Genomic DNA, 22,672 nt, shown 5'->3' on the forward strand with positions numbered 1-22,672 from the left:
AATTTGCTTAATTATTTTTTTATTAGTTATTTTTCTTTCTCAATTGCTTTCAGGCCTAGAAAATTTTTTTTGCCGACTAAGATCTTTGAAAAAAGAAAGGTCTTAGTTGGCTAACATTTGCCGACTGCCAAATACTAATTCAATTATACCGACTCCAGTGTCAAAATTTGTATTACACCTCTTTCCTTAAGAGTGTCGCAGGTACGGCCAGAGCTGGTACCGAGTCTCGGTTCTTTTGATTCTGAAGCAAACTCTCTAATCACTGCTTAATGGCTTCTCATTGTGCCACGGCTGCTCTTTATTTACTTCATTTCTGAGGGATTCTACCTGAAATCTTTCATTTCACATCTTTCACATTATTTGATGTCGTAAAGTGAAATCATTTTCAAAGTTACTAATAAGCCTACAAAGTTACAGAAAAGTCTATAAAGTTATAGATAAGTTTACAGAGTTAAACATAAGTTTACTGAGCTATAAGATGTAGCGTATTGACAATTGAGTTTCATAACTTAATAGCAAATTGATTGTACATATAGATGTTTTAATGCTATATTCAAACGCTTGAATTAAATTCCTGTGATCTTTTTGAATGGAATTCATTAAAAATAATGCACTCACATTTTTTTTAAAATTGATAAAGAATTAGAATTCCAAAATGTTCATTTTCTAGAACGATCTAGTTATAAAAATATAAAGCATGTCTAATTTTTTTTTATTTTTGACATGAATTGATTTTATAATTAAAATCATAAATGGTTATGTTATTTTCTCTTTATTTCCGGAACGGCAAGTATAACGATGAAGTATTTATAATTTATTATAAATTATAATATATTATAATTTATTCGAAAATAATTGATTATTAAAAAAATGTCTACATTTGCAATATATTTAAAATGGTCACATGGTTTAAATGGACGACACGACAGAATCGCTAGAGCAACATTTCGAGGTGAGTTTCATATTTTACAAAACAGTTCATGATTTCTTAAGCTTTATACTTAGTGGCACTTGAAATGAATGATTAGTAAAAGTAAATTATCTCTTTTTTTTTTTACCGTACGAATTAATAAAAATCATTTTTTCTGAGTTAAAACTTTATTTCTGGATGAAAACCAAAACGCTCTAAACGGTTTATTCCGAAATGAAAAAGTTTTAACGTTAGCAAAACTGTAAAATTAAAAATATGAATAAAATAATAAATTAAACTTATTTAAAGATCTATTTTGTAGCATTTTTTTTTTTCATGCGAGAAGTTTCACCAAATTTGACAAAGCATTGACTCTTTATGGGAATTTTTTTTCTTCTTAGTAATAAGCGATTCGGGGGTAGTCGATAGATTACGTCACGCAGACATATGTAGTGGTTTTGTGACGACTCAACTATATGTCTTTTCTTAAAAATTTAATAAGATTTTAATGACCACTACAATAATAAGTAGCATGAACATTTTTTTTTGACTATTTTGCCGAACATTTGCATTCCGATATAAATCTATTTGATTTATTAGTTTAATTTAGGGTTGAAAATTTCCGGAAATATTCAGAAGTTTTCAAAAATAAATTATTGCATTAAACTTATAGTTATTATAAAGTTTTATAAAATTCATTTCTTTGCTTCAAAAATATGCCTTTTATCATCTCAGTATTAGGGTATTATCTCAGTATTATACGAAACAGCTTTTAAAAGCTTGAAACGTAATAAGTCATCTGGAATTGATGGTATAAACAGCAACATTGTCATTGACTGTTTTAATGAGTTAAAAGTGCCTTTATTTAAAATTTGTAAACGTTCTCTGAATGAGGGTATCTTTCCTGATATACTTAAATCAGCAAAAGTTAAACCTATATATAAATCAGGCGATAAAACGGATATTGGAAACTATAGACCAATATCTATACTTTCCATTTTTTCTAAGATTTTTGAGCGAATTATGTTCAATAGGTTATATGCATTTTTTAAAAATAATGACTTATTCTATTCAAAACAGTTTGGATTCCAGAAAAGCACTTCAACTGAACATGCAATACTTCACTTAATTAATGAAATAAAAAACTCTTTTGCAAACGGAGAATTTACTTTAGGCGTGTTTATTGACCTCTCCAAGGCCTTTGACACAGTGGATCATAAAATAATGATAAAAAAGCTTATGATGTACGGCATAAGAGGCGTACCCTGCAGGTGGATAGCAGATTTCCTGAGTAAACGTACACAGTCCATATATAACGGAAATAAAAAACTAACAAATTCATCTTTAATTTCTTGTGGAGTGCCCCAAGGATCTATTCTTGGGCCTCTACTTTTCCTAATATACGTGAATGATCTCTGGAGAGCGACAAATATATCAACAATAATGTTTGCTGACGACAGTAACTTTTTTATTTCAGGAAAAGATATACCTCAACTCTTTGTACAAATGAACAACGAGTTAGATAAAATTTCACTATGGTTCAATGCAAATAAACTTTCTATTAATTCAAGTAAATCAAAGTTCTCATTATTCCACCCTTTAAAAAAAAAAAAAAAAAATTCCTATTTCTTTTCCAAAACTAGTTATTGAAAACACAGAAGTTAGTCACGAAAGAGTCACAAAATTTCTTGGTGTTCTCATTGACGAAAATATTACCTGGAATAAACATATTGCCTATATTGGAAGCAAAATATCAAAAAGTATTGGCGTTCTATATCAGTCACGGGATTTACTTAATAAGCATCATCTAAAACAAACCTATTTCAGTTTTATACAAAGTTACTTGAATTACGCGAATATTGCGTGGTGTAGTACATCTAAAAGCAAGCTTGAAGCACTCTATCGAAAACAAAAACATGCCTTAAGAATAATAAATTTTAAAAATAAAAACGAACATGCAAAACCGCTGTTCGAAATTATGAACATCTTTACGTTATACGAGATAAACGTTTATAAAATTTTATGTCTCATGTACAAAAGTAAATTTCAACAATGCCCCTCAATTTTTAATGATCTTTATGAAATAAAACCTAACATTAAGTATACTTTACGCACAACAGGCTTAATTGAGCCATTGTGCAAAACTAAACAAGAACTATTTAAAATTACGTATCGTGCTCCGCATATCTGGAATAAAATCTTAGCAAAATATAGTAATTTACAAGATGTAAACAATATAAATTGCTTTCAAAAACTAATAAAAAAGAGTATTTCAAAGTATAAAAATCTTATTAATGATTTCTTTTAAACTGCTTTGTTTTGTTTTTGTTTCTTTGACTGTTTGTTTTATTTGTTCTTGTCTTTTTACATTGAATGTTTTTGGTGTTAACACTATTTACCTTAGTTAATTAAGTTTTGCTTTTAACAATATTATAGGAATTTAATATTGTAAAAACATAACTAGTACAACGGTTCTTGATGATAAGACTTAATGGTCTTCTGCAAGTTTCCCGCGTTTTTATATATTTTTGTATAACTATCTCTTATTATTTTGTCTTTGATTGTTTTTTTATATTTATAACTGGATTATTTTTGAAAGAATAAGAGTATCTTGTATTATATTACGGAAATTAATTGTAACAAAAACGAAAAATTTAAAAAAAAAAAAAAAAAAAAAAAGGGTATTCCTTAAATATTTCAACAGAAAAATATAAAATGATAATGACCAACATGAGAAAAATATACACCTTTTAGTCAAATTTTTATGATCATATTTATCAATTTAAGAATTTTTTTAAAAAACACTAAACCACAATATAAAGAAATAAAAGCACTAAAACAAATAAACAAATAAAAGAATTTACGTAAATTATAGAAAACTCTATACGTAACAAGATTTCCTTTCAAGTGAACTTGATATCGAAAATAAATTGCCCATCCTAACATCTGGTGCATTATCTGTCCGCTTTCTAACGTAACTTCTTCTGATTTTTTCTCTAATATTCTTCATTCTTCTAAAAACCATTTACTCTTGGTCTGCGAAGCAGGTTATGATACTCATTAGTGAGCTGAACTTATCTTTGCGGTCCTTGGTATGTGGCTTTTATATGCCAATTAGCCGGCGGAGAAAAAACCACAATTAATAATATAAAAAAGCAATAAAACTCTCAAGTTGTCATATGTTACTTTTACTTACATTACTTTTGTGAAACAACAAAATTGTAGATGTACTCCGAGTTAGTGTGTCTTTTGAGCTTGTGTTTAAGATATTTTTAATTTTTACTTCTCTCAACTACGATGTAAAATATTCACAAAACACATCAGTGCTTCAGTGTTCAGTAAAATAACAATAGATTGATTTGCTTGGTATGATACTTATAAAACACAGACACACAAACAAATCGCCTTTTTTTTGATTGAAAAATACGGTTTACATTTGAACCATTTTAAAGTATAGCATATTTTTTTAATTCATTGATTTATAAAATCTTAAAAGCACTTATTTAAACATAGCGGGGGAATATATGACCTCGAAATAATTAGTTATTTTTATTGCAACAATATTTTCTTAACTTTTTGGTTTTCATTAATCAATAACGTCTTTAAATCAAAACAATTGTAAAATACTGTAAATATTCAATCAAGTCTTTTTTTATATATAATTTATAGTTTTTAGTAACATGTAGGTCAATTTAAAAAATATTGAAAAATGCTCCATTCCCTTATGGCGGAGGGTGCAAGTTATGTTCAGACTTAAACAAAGCTTGCTGCGGCAATGAAAATCAATATGCTTAGCAAATAACAGGGTAAAACAGTTTTACAAAATTTTGGAAACAAATTATTATAGTTGCTACTTATAGTTAAAAAACTCAAGAAAAAAAAGTGTTTTTCAAAGGGGATCTACCTAATAAAATAAGTAAAACACTCCATCTTTAATACACCGACCTATTTTTAATAACTATCTAAAGAATAATGCAGAACTATTAATAAAAAAGTTATTTTCTAACTTAACACCTCCCAAAAAAACAGGTCAGGCTACTGTTAGACATCTAAACTACTCCTTCTGTTGCTAAAAACAAGCTCTTCCTTCTGTTGCTAAAGCTATTTCATACTTTTACAAATTATGGTCTGGAAATCTTTCCCATCACAGTAAAAAGTGTTTTCCAGAACTCTACTTATGAACTTATATCTTAAATATTCTTTCATAATTAAAAGTTTTATTCATTTAGTTTTTTTCCTAATACGATGCTTGGTAATTTTTTTGTATTTGCGTCTTCATGTTTTCTTGACTAATACAATTTACAGTTTTTTACTCCTTTAGTCTCTTTCTAACTCTTTGACTTTTGTCATCCTCTTTCTAGCTCTTTAATTATTTTTTGTTGTATAACTCTTAATTTTCTTTGCATATCTCTTAATTTCGATTGTATTTTGTTAACTCATAATTTATATATTTGTAGCATGCAGTACTGTTGAGAGTAAACTCATTTTTTTTTGACTTATAATAGGTGCTACCATTGTTAGCACATAAATAACTTTTTTAAACATAAATAACTTTTTAAATGCTGGTTTAATTTGAATAGTTTTTTAATGAAGATTCTACTTCATTTTTTTTAATCTGATTGATTTATTCTCTTAATATTGTCCATTTGTGACCAAACCTTCTTTAAACAAAAAAAAAATTAAAAGAAGGCTTATTCTATTAAAGAAGCAGTGGCGGATACAAAGGAAGGAAGAGGAAGGGGTGGGGGGGGGGGGGGGGGATGGGGGGGGGGGTAAGGGGTAAGAAATGTCAAACTTCAAAATATTATTGAAAAATTTGTAAAAGAAAAAAATACAAAAATTTATTCTATAGCTGACTATTTACTTTTTTTTAAACTAAAACAAAAACTAAAGCAAAATAAAACTATTTCATAACATTACAAAAAAAATCTATTGCATTTTTAACGCTTTTACGATATCGAAGAAGAACGATGAAAGTTTCGAAACATTTTAATGTTATCATCATTAATTCATTTTATTATATAATTAGATAACGATAAAAAACTGTAAAATTACTATAGTTCTATTTTAAAAAATTTTTTAAACTGTTTATAAAAGCTTACAAAAAAAAAAAAAATAGATTTGGTTTCAATGGTAAATATTTTTTTATTATTATAATTTTAATTTGTAGTATAATTTATATACGCGATGCCGTTTTTGGTAGTTAAAATTTCAATAAAAAATTATTTATTTTTCAACAATTGAATTTGCAACACTTTAATTTAAATTACACTTATATACACTTCAAGTAGTATTTAAGTGATATCCAAAGATTTTTTTTGTTAAATAGTAACTTAATGAATTTTTTATGAATTAGTTTCTTATTTAGAAAACAAAACTTAGTTTATTACTATTTTAAATAAATAAATGATAAAAGATTTTTATTATTTTCAATGAAATTACTTTTATTAGCTACATTGACCAACAGGGTAAAGAGGACAAGCTCTTTAGATGACTATTTTGTCAAAATAATTAAAATTCTACCAATACAGGACCATGCTGGTCCTATCGTTTTGTCTTTATCTTCGGTGTCATCATCCGAACGATTTAATTGTGCATTTATTGGCAGGGCTGAAAAAAATCAAGTTATAATGAAACTTAGTCCTTTTTCTCCAAAACCTGGGTTTGGTATGGAAGCTGCTTATTTTACAAGTAAAAGTAACGCAGAAATTAATAAAGAAGATTCAATACCCGCGACAAAATATGATAGCTGTTTGCCTATAGACATTAGGGCATTTTTTAACACGTCAGGTAACTGAACAAGATAAATACCGAATATTGAAACGCAATTGGTTTCCCGGTCCAAATTAAAAATACCCATATTCTGTGCATTTATAGAAGGGTAAGAATGTTAATTGCTTTTTGTCCGAGAAACATATACATAAATTCCAGTGGATAATGATTTCAGAATACCTTTATGGAATATTTTGTAAGTATTGCTTTCTTTTTGCAAAGGTTGGGGGAATACACGGTCAAGTGCAATTACTCAAGCTTATTACTTCAGACAGAGTTAACAGCATCCATACCTGATATACTAAGTTTTATAAAAGGGCTGCCCAACTTAAACACTGTTGATGAGAATGTCCACTTAATAAAAGTTTCTTCAGAATTTGAATTTTGGGAGTTAAAATGGAAAGACGCAATCAAAAAGCAACAAGACCTACCTAAATGTGCACTGAAAGCATACAAGCATTGTGATGGTAATGTCTTCCCTTTAATTAAATGTATTTTGCAACTGCTTTGCACCCTACCTGCTAGCGTTGCTTCGGGAGAACGGAGTTTCTCGGTTTTAAAAAGACTTAAAACTTGGTTAAGATCCAATATAGGACAAGAACGATTAAATGGATTAGCTATGACGCATATCCATAGAGATTGCATCATAAATGTTAAAAAGATTATTGATAGTTTTGTATCTTCGAAAACTAGAAAGCTCAATTTTATATTGTAGTTTGTTAAATTTATAAAAGTCTTTATTAAAAAAAGTAATATACTAAAGACATTATTTTGTTTTTTGTTGAACATTACACATAGGGCTTGATTTACCTATAGGCAGACAAGACTGCAGCCTGTGCACCATAATTTTAGCGGGCTCAATTTTTAAATGGGGTATCGTGGAAAAAAAATTGTGGTATTTAGGGCCCCCAAAATTTTTTCTGCCTAGGGCCCTCGAGGATATAAATCCGTCCCTTATAACAGACTAAACATTTATTTTCAACGTTTGATTTTTTCAAGATATTTATATACAGATACATTCAATATATTTATTAGCAAACTTTTCTAAAAATATTCTAAATAATGAAATAAAAATGGTTTTTCTGAAGAAAAAAAAAGCAGATTTTTTTTTGTTGGTCAAATTACAACCCCCACCCCCCTAGGACAATGACCTGGATCCGCCTTCTCTAAATAACTACATTTTATGTAAAAAAATTTTCAAGAAATAACATTTTTGAAAATACTTTTGAAAGTAAAAAAAGTAGAATTAGACTATTAAACAAGATAATTTGAAAGATTGAAAAAGATTGAAAAAAGAAAGATTGGTAAAAGTAAAGAGTCTTAAAATCAAAGATTTCAAGACCAAGAACAAATCCAAAGGTTTTAAGACCAAGATTTCACAACACTGTGTTTAAAATACTTGCGATATTTACAATTATTACCTAATTTTTGTTTGTCTAGAGTTACTAACGAATTAAAGGGGCATCCATAAAGTACGTACGCACTAAAACCACTAATTTAGGACCCCCTCCCCTCTTGTACGAACCGCGTACGTACGCATTATTTTTTTCAAAATAAACCTCCCCTCCACCCCTCCCCAACGTACTTATTTAGATCTTAAAATGTTACAACATATTTTAACGTTTTAAGAAAAATGATAAAAACTAGTTTTGTTACGACTTTTAAATAATTCGACTGTCGACTAAATCGACTAATATATTTTTTTAAGTCGACTAAAATCGGCTAATACATTTTTAAAAACGACTAAACCGACGTAAAGTCGATTTAATCGAAGTATGAGAATAATTTATTTTTTTGAAATAAATTGTAATAAATATAATAAAGTAATTTATATTCTATTTTTTATTATCATATCGTTTAAATAATAATGAAGCAAAACTATATGAGGAAAGGGCCGCTCCGACAACGGAACAATCTATTCTTAGACCACAATGATTTAGACCTTAAATACTTGCTATATATTAAAAAGTCATTACAATTATATTCACAATATGATTGTATAGATTAATGAAGTTTAAAATTTGAATTATTTGAAAAAATTTGAATTTTTTGAAGCTTCACAGCTTAATTTTGTCCCAGGGCTGCAAGCTGTTTAAAGCAGCCCTGTAAGAAAGTAGTTATGAAAATCACAAGCATTAAAAAAGCAAAAGGAAAAAAAAAAAAAAGAAATAGGGGAACCTGTTGTACCTTTGACCACGTTGTACCTTTGGTCACTCTACTCTGTTGGCTTACTATTATTATTTAAAAAAACGGGAAGTGTCATTTGAAATAGTAGTCCATGACAACTCTTCTTATCGTAAAACATTATACTTGGGATAGATGGTATTGATCCACAAGCAATTATAAGTTTTGACTCTTAAAAAGTAAATATTTGTGTTAATCTTATTCTGATTTTAAAACTGTGATAAATTGTTGTTTGATTCATCTACGACATTATAAACATTACCCAACATCTTTTTTTTGTTATGGAAAATTTTGGATGATTATGTCTGACCGTAAATGGGGATTAAGACAATAACTGTTAAAGAAACCCATCTCGTGTACCTTTGACCAGTCAAGGACGTTGTACCTTTGACCAATAAAAACTGCTTCCTCGGTAATTTGCGGACTTTAAGAGGGCAAGATTATAAAATTTATAATCTACCTTATTAGGCGTCGTCTGTGCTTTATTGCTTTTTAATGCAAAATTGTTTCTAGTATTATGATGATGAAATAATTCCATTGAATTTTAATGCAGTTCACTATTTATTCTTGAACCACTACTACACTTAGAATAATCAATTTTGTTAATTTAGTTAGTTGGACAGCTGAAGCAATATTATTGTCAAGTTCATTTTATTACCTAGTTTCTGCTCAGCTATAGGGAATTAAATGTATCGAAATAGTTAATTAATTTTGTTAATATATTTTAGTTTTAAAATGCCAAGGAGCAAGATTGGTGTTTTTCGCAAAAAGATTTCCGAAATGGATATGCTAAATGCAGTGAATTTTGTGCTTCAACAAAAAATGAGTTTAAGTGAAGCTGCAAGACATTGCAACATTAAAAAGTCAACTTTAATATATCAGTTGAAGCAGTTTAAAAAATCTGGTAGTTGCGAATATTTATATTCACATACCAAACCAAAAAAAATATTCTCAACTCAAGAAGAATTAATTTTGGTAAACTACTTGGCAGATGCTGCAAATATGCATTATGGACTTACATTAAAGCAGATAAGATCCTTTGCATATGAGTATGCTTTAGCAAATCATAAAAAAATTGAAACTTCATGGATGAAAAATAAATGTGCAGGTGAACAATGGCTGCGAGATTTTCGCAAAAGATATAATAACAAGCTATCTCTACGTAAACCACAACCTACAAGTCTTGGTAGATCTTCTGCATTCAATAGAGAAACTGTAAGAATTGTATATAAAAATTACAAAAATGTTTTAGAACGTTATCATTTTGACCCATCAAATATTTGGAACTGTGATGAAACAGGAATTACCACAGTCCACGTACCACCAAAAATTCTAGCTCCAAAAGGTAAAAAACAAATAGGGAGCATAACTAGTGCTGAACGAGGCAATAATGTAACAATGATTGCAGCCATTAATGCTACTGGAAATAGCATCCCACCATTACTTGTATTTCCACGTGCTAAATTCAAAGACTACATGTTAAATAATTGTCCTCCTGGAAGTGTAGGAGCAGCTAATAAGTCTGGATGGTCAAATGAAGTCATTTTTGTGCAATTTCTTGAACATTTTATTAGTAATGTGCGACCGTCAATTAAAAAACCTGTTCTTTTATTAATGGATAATCATGAGAGTCATGTAAACATTTCTGTTATTGAGTTAGCAAAAAAATCAGGCATAGTTTTAATGACATTTCATCCTCACACAACCCATAAAATGCAACCTCTTGATCGTGGTGTTTTTGGACCATTTAAAACTTTTTATAACAATGCCATGAATAACTGGATGATATCACCAGGCAATGCTGGTAAACCAGTCACAATTTATGATATATCTTACCTTGTTGGTCAAGCTTATCCTCATGCTTTTGTACCAAATAATATTATAAACAGTTTTAAATGTACTGGATTTTATCCATTTAATGAAAATATTTTTACTGATATTGACTTTTTAGCTGCAAATGTTACTGATAGGCCAATAGTGAATACTGAAGCTTGCCTTTCTAATGAGATTATTGATGTTAAAACTGCTCCATCCAGTGTACCATCAACGTCATCTATTGTTTTAGGGGAAATCCCTACTGTGAGTTTACCATCAAGATCAATTGTTTCACCTGAGATAATACGACCTCATCCTAAAGCCAAATTAAGAAAAACAAATACTTCAAAAAGACGTAATAGAAAATCATGTATTTTAACTGATACCCCTGAAATTAAAGTTATTCTAGATTCAAAATCTAATAACCAACAATTTAAAAAGACCTCTTCAAGCAAAAGAAAAAAAATGGCAAAGCAGATTATTTTTAGTCAGTCTGACATATGTTTAAATGATGAAAGCTCTAATGAAATTGATTTTGGAGTAAATATACTTGATAATGAAAGTGAAATTGTTTCTGGAGATTTTTTAATTGTCAAGTTGGCTGGAAAGAAATGCTCTAGATTTTATGTAGCAGAAGTTTTAGAAGTTGTTGGTATAGTTTACAAAATTAGGTATCTTAAGAAATCAGGAGACTTTTGTAACAAGTTTATAAGAGAAGATGACAATCTTTATGATTTGGAACTTAAGGATATTATTATGAAACTTCCACCACCAAGTATTGGTCATGGTTCATCTAAGCGTCAGTATCTTATGTTTGATGTTGATCTGACTATTTGCATTAGTTAATATATTTTACTCTTTTATCATTGTATTTTTTGTTGTCATCATTAAGATATTTTCTATAAAAAGCATTATGATCATATGTAAATGAATATAGACCGCCAGCTAACATAAAATATATTTTTATAAGTTATAAAAATATATTTTTGCTCTTTTCTTATCTAAAATAATAAAAATAACTGTATATATTAGAAAATATGTTTTGTACAATTAAATCGCGTTTAAAGTTTTGGACCTTAATTCTAATTATTTCATGTAAGTAGCATCTAACTAAAGAAAATATGTGACTTTTTCTAAATAGTTATAATAACTGATTTTATTGAAAAAAATTAGTAATACTGAGTATCGTAACTTTAATACACAAGTCTTTGCAAGATTGTAAGGATTGATTTTTCTAGTTTTTTTTTAGACAATTAGGATTGATTACAAAATAATTAGATTTTTTTTATTGATATAAGATGGACCAAAAGTTTCTATATAATATATAACAAGCTAAAATATTAAAAAGGGTTCAAACATTGCATGATTTTTTAATAATAACATTTTGGTCAAAGGAACAACGCGCATCGGTCAAAGGTACAACGTACGTGTTGTACCTTTGACCAATAGACTTCTTTTTTTAAAACGCGGGAAAAAGATACTTCTTGGTCAAATGAAAAAAAAGTTCTAAGTATAATTTTTGGGCAAAATATAAGAGAATATTATAAAGTTTGAATGGTTTGGATTTACTCAATAGGCTACGCAAAAAACGCCTTAAAGCAAAAAGTGGTCAAAGGTACAACAGGTTCCCCTACATAATCAAAAGTTTATTAAGGTATAAATAATGGTAACATGCTATTAATTAGATAAAACTTAAACAGATTAAACAAAAACAAGGTGATAGTTATAATAGTACATACTATTGTTACAAAGATTAAAGATTAAAAAGTTAAATCGAATGAAAAGATTTAAGGATTTTAAGGTTTTTACTCGACTAAAACGATTTTTAGTCAATTAGTAGGATGTCAATAGTCGATTAAATCGACTATTCGATTTTTCTAAGTCTACTGATTTCGACTTATCGAAATCAGTAGACTTAGAAACTTTATTTTTCTAAGTCTACTGATATCGACTTAGTCGAAGTCGATATCAACACTAATAAAAACCTGATTTCATACAGAAAATCAAAATAAAGAATTCAAAAAAAGTTTGCTTTTAATTGACGTCTTTTTGCTTTTTATCTTGATACCAATCAAGTTACGCTTCGAAAAATAAAAAAATAATATTTGGAACGATTTTCGCTCGATTTCTTTTTTCCATGCTTTATATAAGGTTACTTTCTATATATATATGTTTGTGTGCCACAAAATTTGAAATCAATTTTTGAAAGCTTTTTTCTCAACCAATTTTGCTCAAATTTTGCACACTTAATCATTTTCGATGACAATACAAGGAAATGGAAAAATTTGACCAAAAAAAGTTAATTAAGTTAACAAAAATTTAATTTGTATTTCCCCATAAGAACACTGAATTAATAAAAAAAAAATTTAAAAACGTAACAGTAATTTTTCCTTCTACAAAAGATAACAAAAAAAGAATTTCTAGGCCCAATAGAATTCTGCTTGCATAAAGCATGGATTTGAAAAAAGAATTTTTTTTTGATTTACTAGTTCTCTCCTCATTATTTAAAAAGAAATTAAAAAAAATAATTGTGAATGAAGTCAGAAAAAAAACAAAAAAACAATACTGATTTGTTACACTCGTGAAATTTAATATTTAAAAAAATAAAGAATAAAATCAAGTTTAGGAGGGATAGTCAAACCGTGTACGTACTCATTGTGTTTTACATAATGAGTACGTTTAGATTTTATTAAAGGCATAATAATACTTTATATAATTTGATTAAGAGATCCAGTCCTAGGCAACAAGGGGCTCTAGTGCCACCAAAATTTTGAGGCCCAGTAATAATAAATAAGTAATAATAAATAAATAATGTAATAACCGGACTTTTTTTGCATATATTTTTTTAAATCAGAACGAATGACATATAACAAAAAACTCAATTATAACATAAACATCCAAATACCATGTGTATTAAAGATGACTTTTAAATAAAAAAATCTTTTTGTTTTTATTGAGCTATTGAAAAAAGAGCCCCTGAAAAATTGCAAAAAAATGGGGCTGATGTGCGGGGAAACTTTTGTATCCCCTTAGCGAGAAGCGCTGCTGATCAGATATCATTATTTATCTTATGTGTATTTACATATAATCTTAATACTTTGTAAACCTAATTAAAATTTATACTTTGTAAATCTATTTAACTGTTTTTTTTTTATAGTTCAAAGCGTATTTACTCACTCTATTTGTCAAAATTTTGAATTTAATTTGAACAACCTAATGTTTTAATTTCCTCCAATTGAACTTGAGAAGCAAGTTAAGGGGTATCAAAGAAAAAAATCTAAAATAGAGGTTCTATGAAAAAGTTGATTTTTATTATGATGTAATATAAAATTATGCTTTTTCTCATGCAAATTAATTTTAAATATTAATTAATTATTCATTATGGCGGAAATAAACCCCAAAATAAAGGGGTAAAACTAGAAAATTTGAAATTAAATTTCTCAAGTTGTAATTTTCAAATGAATTTGAAACTTTGCACACTTTTTCTGATAATAGATTTGTTCCATTTAACCGTTTAATTTTTTCCCTAAAAGATTTATGGAATGAATCATTGGAAAAAAATTAATGTCTTAAGCTTGATTTTTGGATGAGATACCCTGTTTTGAAATTTTGCATTTCCTCAAAAATCATAATACTAAAAAATTAAAGGTAAAGTCAAAACTAAACTTTAAAACCAGGTATATAATAGGTACGTGACATGAAATTTTTAAATTAATCAAACACTAGATTGTTATATATCATTGGAAAGGTTTTTAATTTAGTATTTTAATGGTGAAAAAATTATCAAAATTGAACAATTCTACAAAAAGTTATGACATTTTGAGTACCGAATTTTTTATATATGGACTTCTTGCAGAAACTGTGATCAAATTTGAGGGTTTTTTAACTTAAAACGTCATAACTTGGTCAATTCTTATCGAAATACATACAACTTGGTATCAAAAGATAGGTCTAACAAAGGGCAATAGATATATATATATACAAAGGGTGTACAAAGGGCGCTACAGGAGCGTCTACAAAACTCTTTATTATATTGAAAAATGTAGATTTTTTAAAAGAAAATATTATTATTTAATTAAAATTCATAATTTTTATTTTTATTTTTTAATATATTCTAACAGGGTACCATCAAATATGATTTGGATACTTTAGGTTGATAGGCTAGAAGTCCTTTTGGCTTCGGGCGCACCCTCTGACCCAATATCAAGATTATTACTTTGTATCTTCATATAAAAATGCATGCAATTTAGAATCAAAAGAAAGAAAGGTTTTAGGGATAAATGCGTGAAAAGGGTGCAAGAGGGTATTATTCGGAAGCTCTACACCTCTCACAACTTGGGTAGGGTGGGTTAAAATTTAAATATTTTTTTTTTGTAATAATAAATAGTATTTATATAAAACACAAATTTTTCATAAAAAAATCAAACTCAACTATATACAAAATTTAATATACAAAAAGATTATATACAAGTATCAACTTAATAAATATATACATACACACTATACATACACCTATCAAGAAGTGTATATAGATTCAGCTAAGTGAATCTATATAAACTTATTAATAAGTATATTAATAGTTGTTAATAACTACATTTCTGAATCCTCTGCCATCCTTCATCATCAGGCCCATATGCGGAAGGCCCTTTTTGATTTAGGCCCAGGGTGGCTTTGGCGCCAAACCAAGATATCACTCCTAGACAAGTCTATATTTAAAACAAAAATACTAAATGAGTGTTCGAAAAATTAAAATGAAAAACAAAAATTAAAACACAGTAAAAAACTTAGCAAGGAGGTCCTGGTTTTCACTCTGGGTGCAAGATGGCATTGATGACGTGGATGAAGCTGGTAAATTTAATTTTTAAAATTTTTAATATGAAATAAGTTTAATAAAAATTATAAAAAATAGTGTTCATTTAGTAAAAAACCATTTAAAAAAACAAATTTACAACATCATTAAGATATATCTACCAAGTTCCTCCCTTTTGTGCCATCTTACCTCCTTTAGTGTCTAGAGTGTCTTTAGTGTAATAGAAAGTGAGAAATACTTTTATATTGTCGCTTCAAGACAACTTGCAAAGCATCAAGACAAGCAAAAGTCATTTTTTTAAGCTGGTTATCAATGAAGCTTATACGAGTGTTAGTGGTTAGCAATGGAGCATATATTGATTTTAAAATGTTAGGGGCAAGAGTATTCCCAAAAAAATCTGTTCTTCTGCAAAACTGAGCAGCTGTATTAGATTTACTATTTGTAATTATTAGCAAAACTTTTTTTCACTAACTGACTACCAGAAACATGATCAAAAGTTGCATCCTCACCTAAAACATAAAACTTTTCCATTCAAGGCTCAGTATGGAGTTTTTCAAACAATGCAAGCCCGCACCTTTCTTTTATTGCAGTTTTATTACAAAATGCCTCTCTTAGAATTGCAAAATTTTATATTTTACTGTTCCAACAGTGAGGAAATGTTTAAACTCACTGTAATGCTTAATAAAAATGAAACAATTATGAAAAAGAATATGAAGCTGATTTCCATGATATCTAGGAATAATACTTTGTAGTAGAAACCTTATTTTGTTCATGGCTAAAACAATTTTAACTACTATTCAATCATTTCCAAATAACTAACAACTCCCACACTCAAGAGAACATTCAAGCGACATGAAACTGCACACTCAAGCGACATGAAACTGCAATTGTATCAAGAGTGTGCAAATGGCAGTTCAGCTCATTCAAATTCTTGCCCCAGGTTGCACAAACTTTGCTTATAGTAAGATGGTTGACTGCAACTCTGTCTGACATTGTGTTAGATATATTTTCAATAATCGAGTTATGACATTCATCAAAGCTACTTTGGTAAAAACCTGAATAAACAAATGCTATATAATCAATTGAAGTGCATATATGACTTTCATAATCAAATGTTGTTCCTCCTGGTAACTGATCTAGAGCAAACACAAGACATTTATCTTAAGATGTTAAGTTAATGCTATTAATGTGGATACTTTCTTGTGTTGTAGCATCAAACCCAAGAGTAAGATTATTATTATGCATAGCCCACTCTGCTGCTTGCAAATCTAATATACTGCCAAGTTCATGAGCTCTTTGCTCAACAGTACTTCGATGAGGAATATTTTTAAAAATAACACCCATATAATAGTATTATATTTCCAGATTAAAGAGGAAAGAAATGTAATTATGCCAGAAGATGAAAAAACATATTTATTACAAATAAGAATAATAATTTATAATATGCTGTTGTGTAATATAACCAACAAGTAACATTCCATATCTTATGAGCAAAATAGGGTATTAAATATTTTGCTCATAAGATATAAAATGTTGCATAATTACATTTCTTTCCTCCTTAATCTGGAACAAATCATTCTCCAAACTAGCAATTACCCTGTCACTTGTAAAAAACAGCAGCATTATGCTTAGTTTTGAGTTGCCTTAACTTATGCTTTTCATTTAATTTTAATGCTTTTTTTTCAGCTTTAAAGTGACGAATCTGCTCACTGTAATTTTATTTTTTTGTGTGTGTTTTTTCAGATCTGGTATTTCTGCCCTTAAATCTTTAATTTTTTTTTCTTTTTGTTTAACATTTTGTCTTAGAACACGTAATTGGTTTGGCATGCTGTTTAATTCAGCTTTTAAAAGTGCTAACTTGTTCCAACATTATTTGTAAGAGTTATTTTTTGTTTTGTTTTATAGGGCCTAATTTCTCTCTAAATATATGTTTAGTTACATCTCATATGCTATAACCTGCAGATGTCGATGTTCAACTATTTGAAGGAGATAAAACATTCATATTGATATATGAAACATCTGAGAAGCCTGATGATAATAAAAAAGGTTTATTGCAAAATTCATAAAAACGCTTACTGTCCTCAGCCCTGATATAATTTCTAGACCAATTCAATGATTTATTTATGAGACTTCTAACCTGATTTTTACATGTTGCTATCTTAAAATGTCTAGTGACTTGTTGAGATGTTTTGAGAAACGAATCACTATTTTTTGTAAATAATAAAAAAATATGTGCATTTCTACAAACTGTATTACACTCTGTATTAGAGTCAATGTCTATTTGCGACAGTTCAAAATTACCAGTTAAATACTTTTTGCATTCACTATAAAACCCAAACTTTGTTTTTGGCCCTTTGGTTTTTTTTTCAATGAAATTTGGCAGGTTGTAAGAAAAAAAGTTATTAAAGGTGAGAGAATATATTAGAAAAATGAACCAGCATTCCTTCGATATATACTTGATGTCCAAACAACAACAAAATTTTACCTAATTGGAGTAGAGTTTTAAAGTGTCTGAATATTGAGTATCAGTATATCAATTTCTTCGAAAACATTAATAATTCCACTACTACCTTCATTATATTGTAAAATAATGAAGGAAGTAAAACGGTAAAGGCTTTGTTGTTCCAAGGTTTAGTAAATTGTAATTTACTGCGTAATCTAGTTATTTGCATTACGGACGCCCATCTCGCAATAATGCAAAACGTAAAAATTTAAAAAAAAAAAAAAAAATATTCCAATTTACAAAGATTTCCCATGGGTTTGTAAAACTCAGAAATAATTTACGAGCAAAAAAAAACAATTAAAAAATAAATAATCGAATAAAAGAGAAGTTCTTAAAAACAGATTAAACGAAAAAAAAATAAAATGAAAACCACATAAAGTGTAGACAATATTTTGACAGACTTTAAAAGCGCGAAATCAAACAAGAAAAATTCGTTTCTTCCACAGAAAAATATATGCTAATTTTAAAGCATCTTATTTCTCGTTTAACGCAACAGTAAAAACTTAACTTGAACTAAATTTAAATTTTTTAAAAAGAAAATAAGAATAAAACCCCCTTAAACTAAATAATATTCAATTTTTTTTCTAACATATTGAAGTTTAAAAAGTCAGACAAAAAAACTTTGGGTTTTTTGTTAATTTTTCTATCTATCGAAACAAATATGGGCCTGCGAAGTTCGGAATGTCAGACAAAAAAACGCAAGATTTTTTTGTCTGACATTCCGAACTTCAGTGGAGACAGTAGATCGTCTGTAAAAAGAAATAAGTTATCAGAATTTTTCTTGTTTCCTCGTAAAATAAATGTTTTAAGAAAGTGTTCTTTGATCAGAGATATTACACCTCAAAAAAAAGGATTTAATTTATTTTGTGACTTGGGTTTGTAAGTTGGTAACTAAGTTTGTAAGTTAGTAACTAAGTTTGTAAGCTGGTATATTTGGTATTAAAAAACCATGCGGCTATTATATAATTAGTTTGATTATTTAATGATCAAAGTTTTGATGTTGATTTCAGCCGATTCTACATTCTGATTTTTTTCCCGCTAGAACAAATTTTCGTCAATAAAAAAGAATTATGCCCACTCGGCGTAGTTAAGGAGAGATCTGAACATTTTGCATTTCTTAAAAACAAAAATTTACGTTTTTAAACTTCAATATTTTATGTTTTTCGCTTATTTTCGACTACAACTGTTATATATTTTTAAAAATTAGAATTTAATCTTTTCTTATATAATTTATTATTTTTTTATAAATCATTACTACTAAAGTACATAATACGCATAAACTACCACTAAAGTACATAAAACGCATCGGGGGACCGTCATAAAAACAGTTACAACAAATGTGTTAAGTATTTTCATTCCAAAAATGTCTCTTTATTTGAAAGCAAAAAGTCTCTTTGTTTACAGCATTAAAATATTCAATAAATGGCTAAAAAGCTCATATCTCGTTATCTTTCCATAAACAGTAAAAAAGTTAAAATCGAAGTTTTTGCATTAATTTTCACTCATAACATTAAAATCACCGAATATTTGTAAACAAAATAGTACAATGAGCTTCAAGATTTTTAGAAAAATAAACCAATCAGAACGCTCACAAAAAAAAGGCATTTTTTGAAATCGAAAGGGCCTAAACGCGATATCTTTTTCTTCGAATCTCTCCTTAACTTCGTTCAGATGTGGGATTAATGTCAATTAATTAAAAACTCTTTGCGTGTGCTCGAAGTACTTTTTCGCGCCACAAATTTTTTTTTTTTTTGAATGAAATGGCTATTGTTTGCGTTCAAACCGCAAACGATAGCCAAAAAAAAATTAAACAGTTAACGTCGTAAGATTACGAATATGACAATAAAACCAATAAAATGTGTAAAAAGGCAAATAGCTCAAGGCACAACAAGTTAGTTTAATAAAAAAAAAATTAAAAAAAAATCGTATCAAATCGTGTTTTCTTATTTTTTATTCAAATTTAAAGTTCGGTTCAGTTGATGTATTTTGCTTTTAATTGATTTTAAGACTAATTAAAAATTTTTGACATCTTTATTCTGCCTAAAAATGAGAAGAAGAAAAATTAACAAAAGTCATTTAGAAACTATTTATTTTAGAAAATATTAACTTTATCAAACTTTTGTCAAAAATAAAAAGTTATATCAAAACATTTAGCTCAAACACTTATTAAAAAAATTTTTCTAAGACAGCCATTAAAAATTATAATGACTATACCTTTTATTATCACAAAGTTAAATTTCAAATAAACTACGTCCCACAAGCAATTCAAAAGAAGCATACATTGTTATTTATAAAACTTTTATTCATAGTTTTACAAGCTGTGCGCATTAACATTACAATAAACAATGAGGGTAAACCGAGTCATTTACGAACCAAAACCTAAGCTGGAACTTTTTAAAGCAGGACAATTTTCCGAAACACTGGGACAACAAAACGTGTCAGTACTACAAAACAACAAAAGAAATATTAGGCAAAAACGGGTCCCTTTTTAACATTCCCCTAAAAACAACAAAAAATTTTTACTTAGAAGTGGCAAAAAACAAAAAGACAGTCGTACCAGCAGAACTTTTTTGGAACAGTTCAACAATAACAACAATGCCGTGGACCCAAATTTGGAAAAAAAACTTCACCTCCCACTCATGCGGACCGACTCAAAACATCCTCTTTCGTTTCTTACACAACAGTTTACCTTCTGCGGCCTTGCTAGCCAAAAGCACAAGGCAACAGATCGTCAAAAATAACAAATGCAAAACTTGTGGTAAAATCGAGGACAACATGCATATCTTTGCCTACTGTCCTCCTTCTGTTGAAATTTGGGAATATTTTAAACATGTATATAACTCCTTGACATCCCGAAACAACTTTTCTCCGATAAATTCGGTTTTCTCGATTGAAACAGCGAGTTTATCGGAGAAAAGCCCCACTTCGCAGCTGCTGTTGACACTCACTCAAACCATCATGAGTGCAATATGGATCAGTAGATGCCACCACATGTTTAGTAACAAAAAAATTGACCCAATGGCAGTGATCAGGGTAATAATCAGGAACATCAGGAATATTATTACCTTAAAATATAATTATCATGTCCGCAGAAACACCGCGGACATTTTCTGTGAGTATTTTTGTATAAAAAATGTTTTCTGTCAAGTAGAGAATGGAAGTCTGAAACTAAACATATGAGCTGAAATAAAACAACGGCTCGTGGTATGTTTAGTAAAGACTTTCTTCCCTCTTGCAATTTTTTTATGTTATACAACAAACTTATTATTATATAAAATTAGCAAATCACTGCCAGACCTTAATATATGAAATATTATTTTAGCACATTAATTTTTTTATCTATAGTGTTCGTAACGTAATGTTTATGTAAAAGTCCTGTAATTCCTTTTTTAATTTTTTTGGATATAAATCTTTCTTTTTCCTTATGAACCTCTCCTTAACCATATTTGAAATTTCTTCTCTCTTTTTACCTAATCTAAACTCTTGATTTCTTTTCGCACAACGGCAAAAAAAATTAAAAACAAAAAAATATAAAACCAAAAAACACAAAGAAATAAAAAATTAAAAATACAAAAATAATGTAATAAAATTTGAAAAAACAAAAAATGTATATATTTACGCTAGCTTTGTAATACCATATATTGTAAAAACATAAAAACTTAGTTAATGTTATAAAAACTTGTAAATATTTATTATTTTGTAATAAAAGTAAAAAAAAAAAAAAAAAAAAAAAACCGAGTCATTTAAATCATAAAGCTAAAATTATAGTATATAAAACCTAGCACAGTTATATTATTAAAAAATTTAAACAAATTGTTAATTTTTACTTATTTTCAAAAAATTCTGTGAAAGCATAAATTTTAACCTAACCTATGAATAAAAGTCATGTAAAAACACGTATTTTAGACGTCGAAAATGAGGACGGCTAAACTAGGTTATTTAAAAACGTCATTTAGCGTTTCCATTTAGCACTAATTCTGATCATTCTAAATTTACGACTTTTAGACGTCTGAAAAACACGTCTTCATTTTGTCCTAAAAAGACGTCCTAATTACGTCTTAAAAAGACGTCATTCGGCGTTGCCATTTAAAACCAGTTCTGAACGTCTTAATAAAGTCGCAAAAAGACGTCTTATTTACGTCTTAAAAAGACGTTCTTATAACTCCTATAAAGACGTCATCTGGCGTTGCCATTTCGAACCGGTCCTAAACGTCCTAAAAAGACATCTTTTCGACGTCATATAGACGTCGGCGTGTCTACTGGGTTCTGTCAAAGTTCAGCTTTATACTATTTTTGTCTGGGTTTGACCCTATTTTTCGCTAACTCTCCGACTACAATTCTGTTTTTACTATTTGCGACACTATTCCCTTATTACTACTTGCGACACTAATCCTTTTTAATGTTTTCGACACTATTCCGATTTTACTATTTGTGACACTTTTCCTTATATTATTTGCGACACTATTCCTTTTTTGTTTTGTTTTTGACACTATTCATTAAATTAATTGGCGACACTTTTTCTTTTACTATTTGCGACACTATTCCTTTTTTTGTTTTCGACACTATTCCTTAAATTCATTTGCGACACTACTCCTTTTTTTTGCGACATTAGGACTTTTTAATATACACTACTCCGAAATTCATTTTTTCGACATTATTCCTGTCACCCCATCAAAAA

General features: G+C 28.6%; 1 protein-coding gene across 2 annotated transcripts in view; it reads left to right on the plus strand.

Annotated features, from left to right (window-relative positions):
* Positions 1 to 644: 644 nt before the first annotated feature.
* LOC100205903 (otoferlin) overlaps positions 645 to 22,672 on the plus strand; it is a 166,983-nt gene continuing 144,955 nt past the window's right edge. For both annotated transcript variants that reach the window (XM_065796220.1, XM_065796219.1), the window contains exon 1: positions 645 to 952. In XM_065796220.1, the coding sequence (XP_065652292.1) occupies positions 871 to 952 (82 nt within the window). In that variant the 5' untranslated portion in view covers positions 645 to 870. The remainder of the gene's footprint in view (positions 953 to 22,672) is intronic.

The sequence above is a fragment of the Hydra vulgaris genome, chromosome 04, assembly GCF_038396675.1.
Source record: "Hydra vulgaris chromosome 04, alternate assembly HydraT2T_AEP".
NCBI lineage: Eukaryota > Metazoa > Cnidaria > Hydrozoa > Anthoathecata > Hydridae > Hydra > Hydra vulgaris.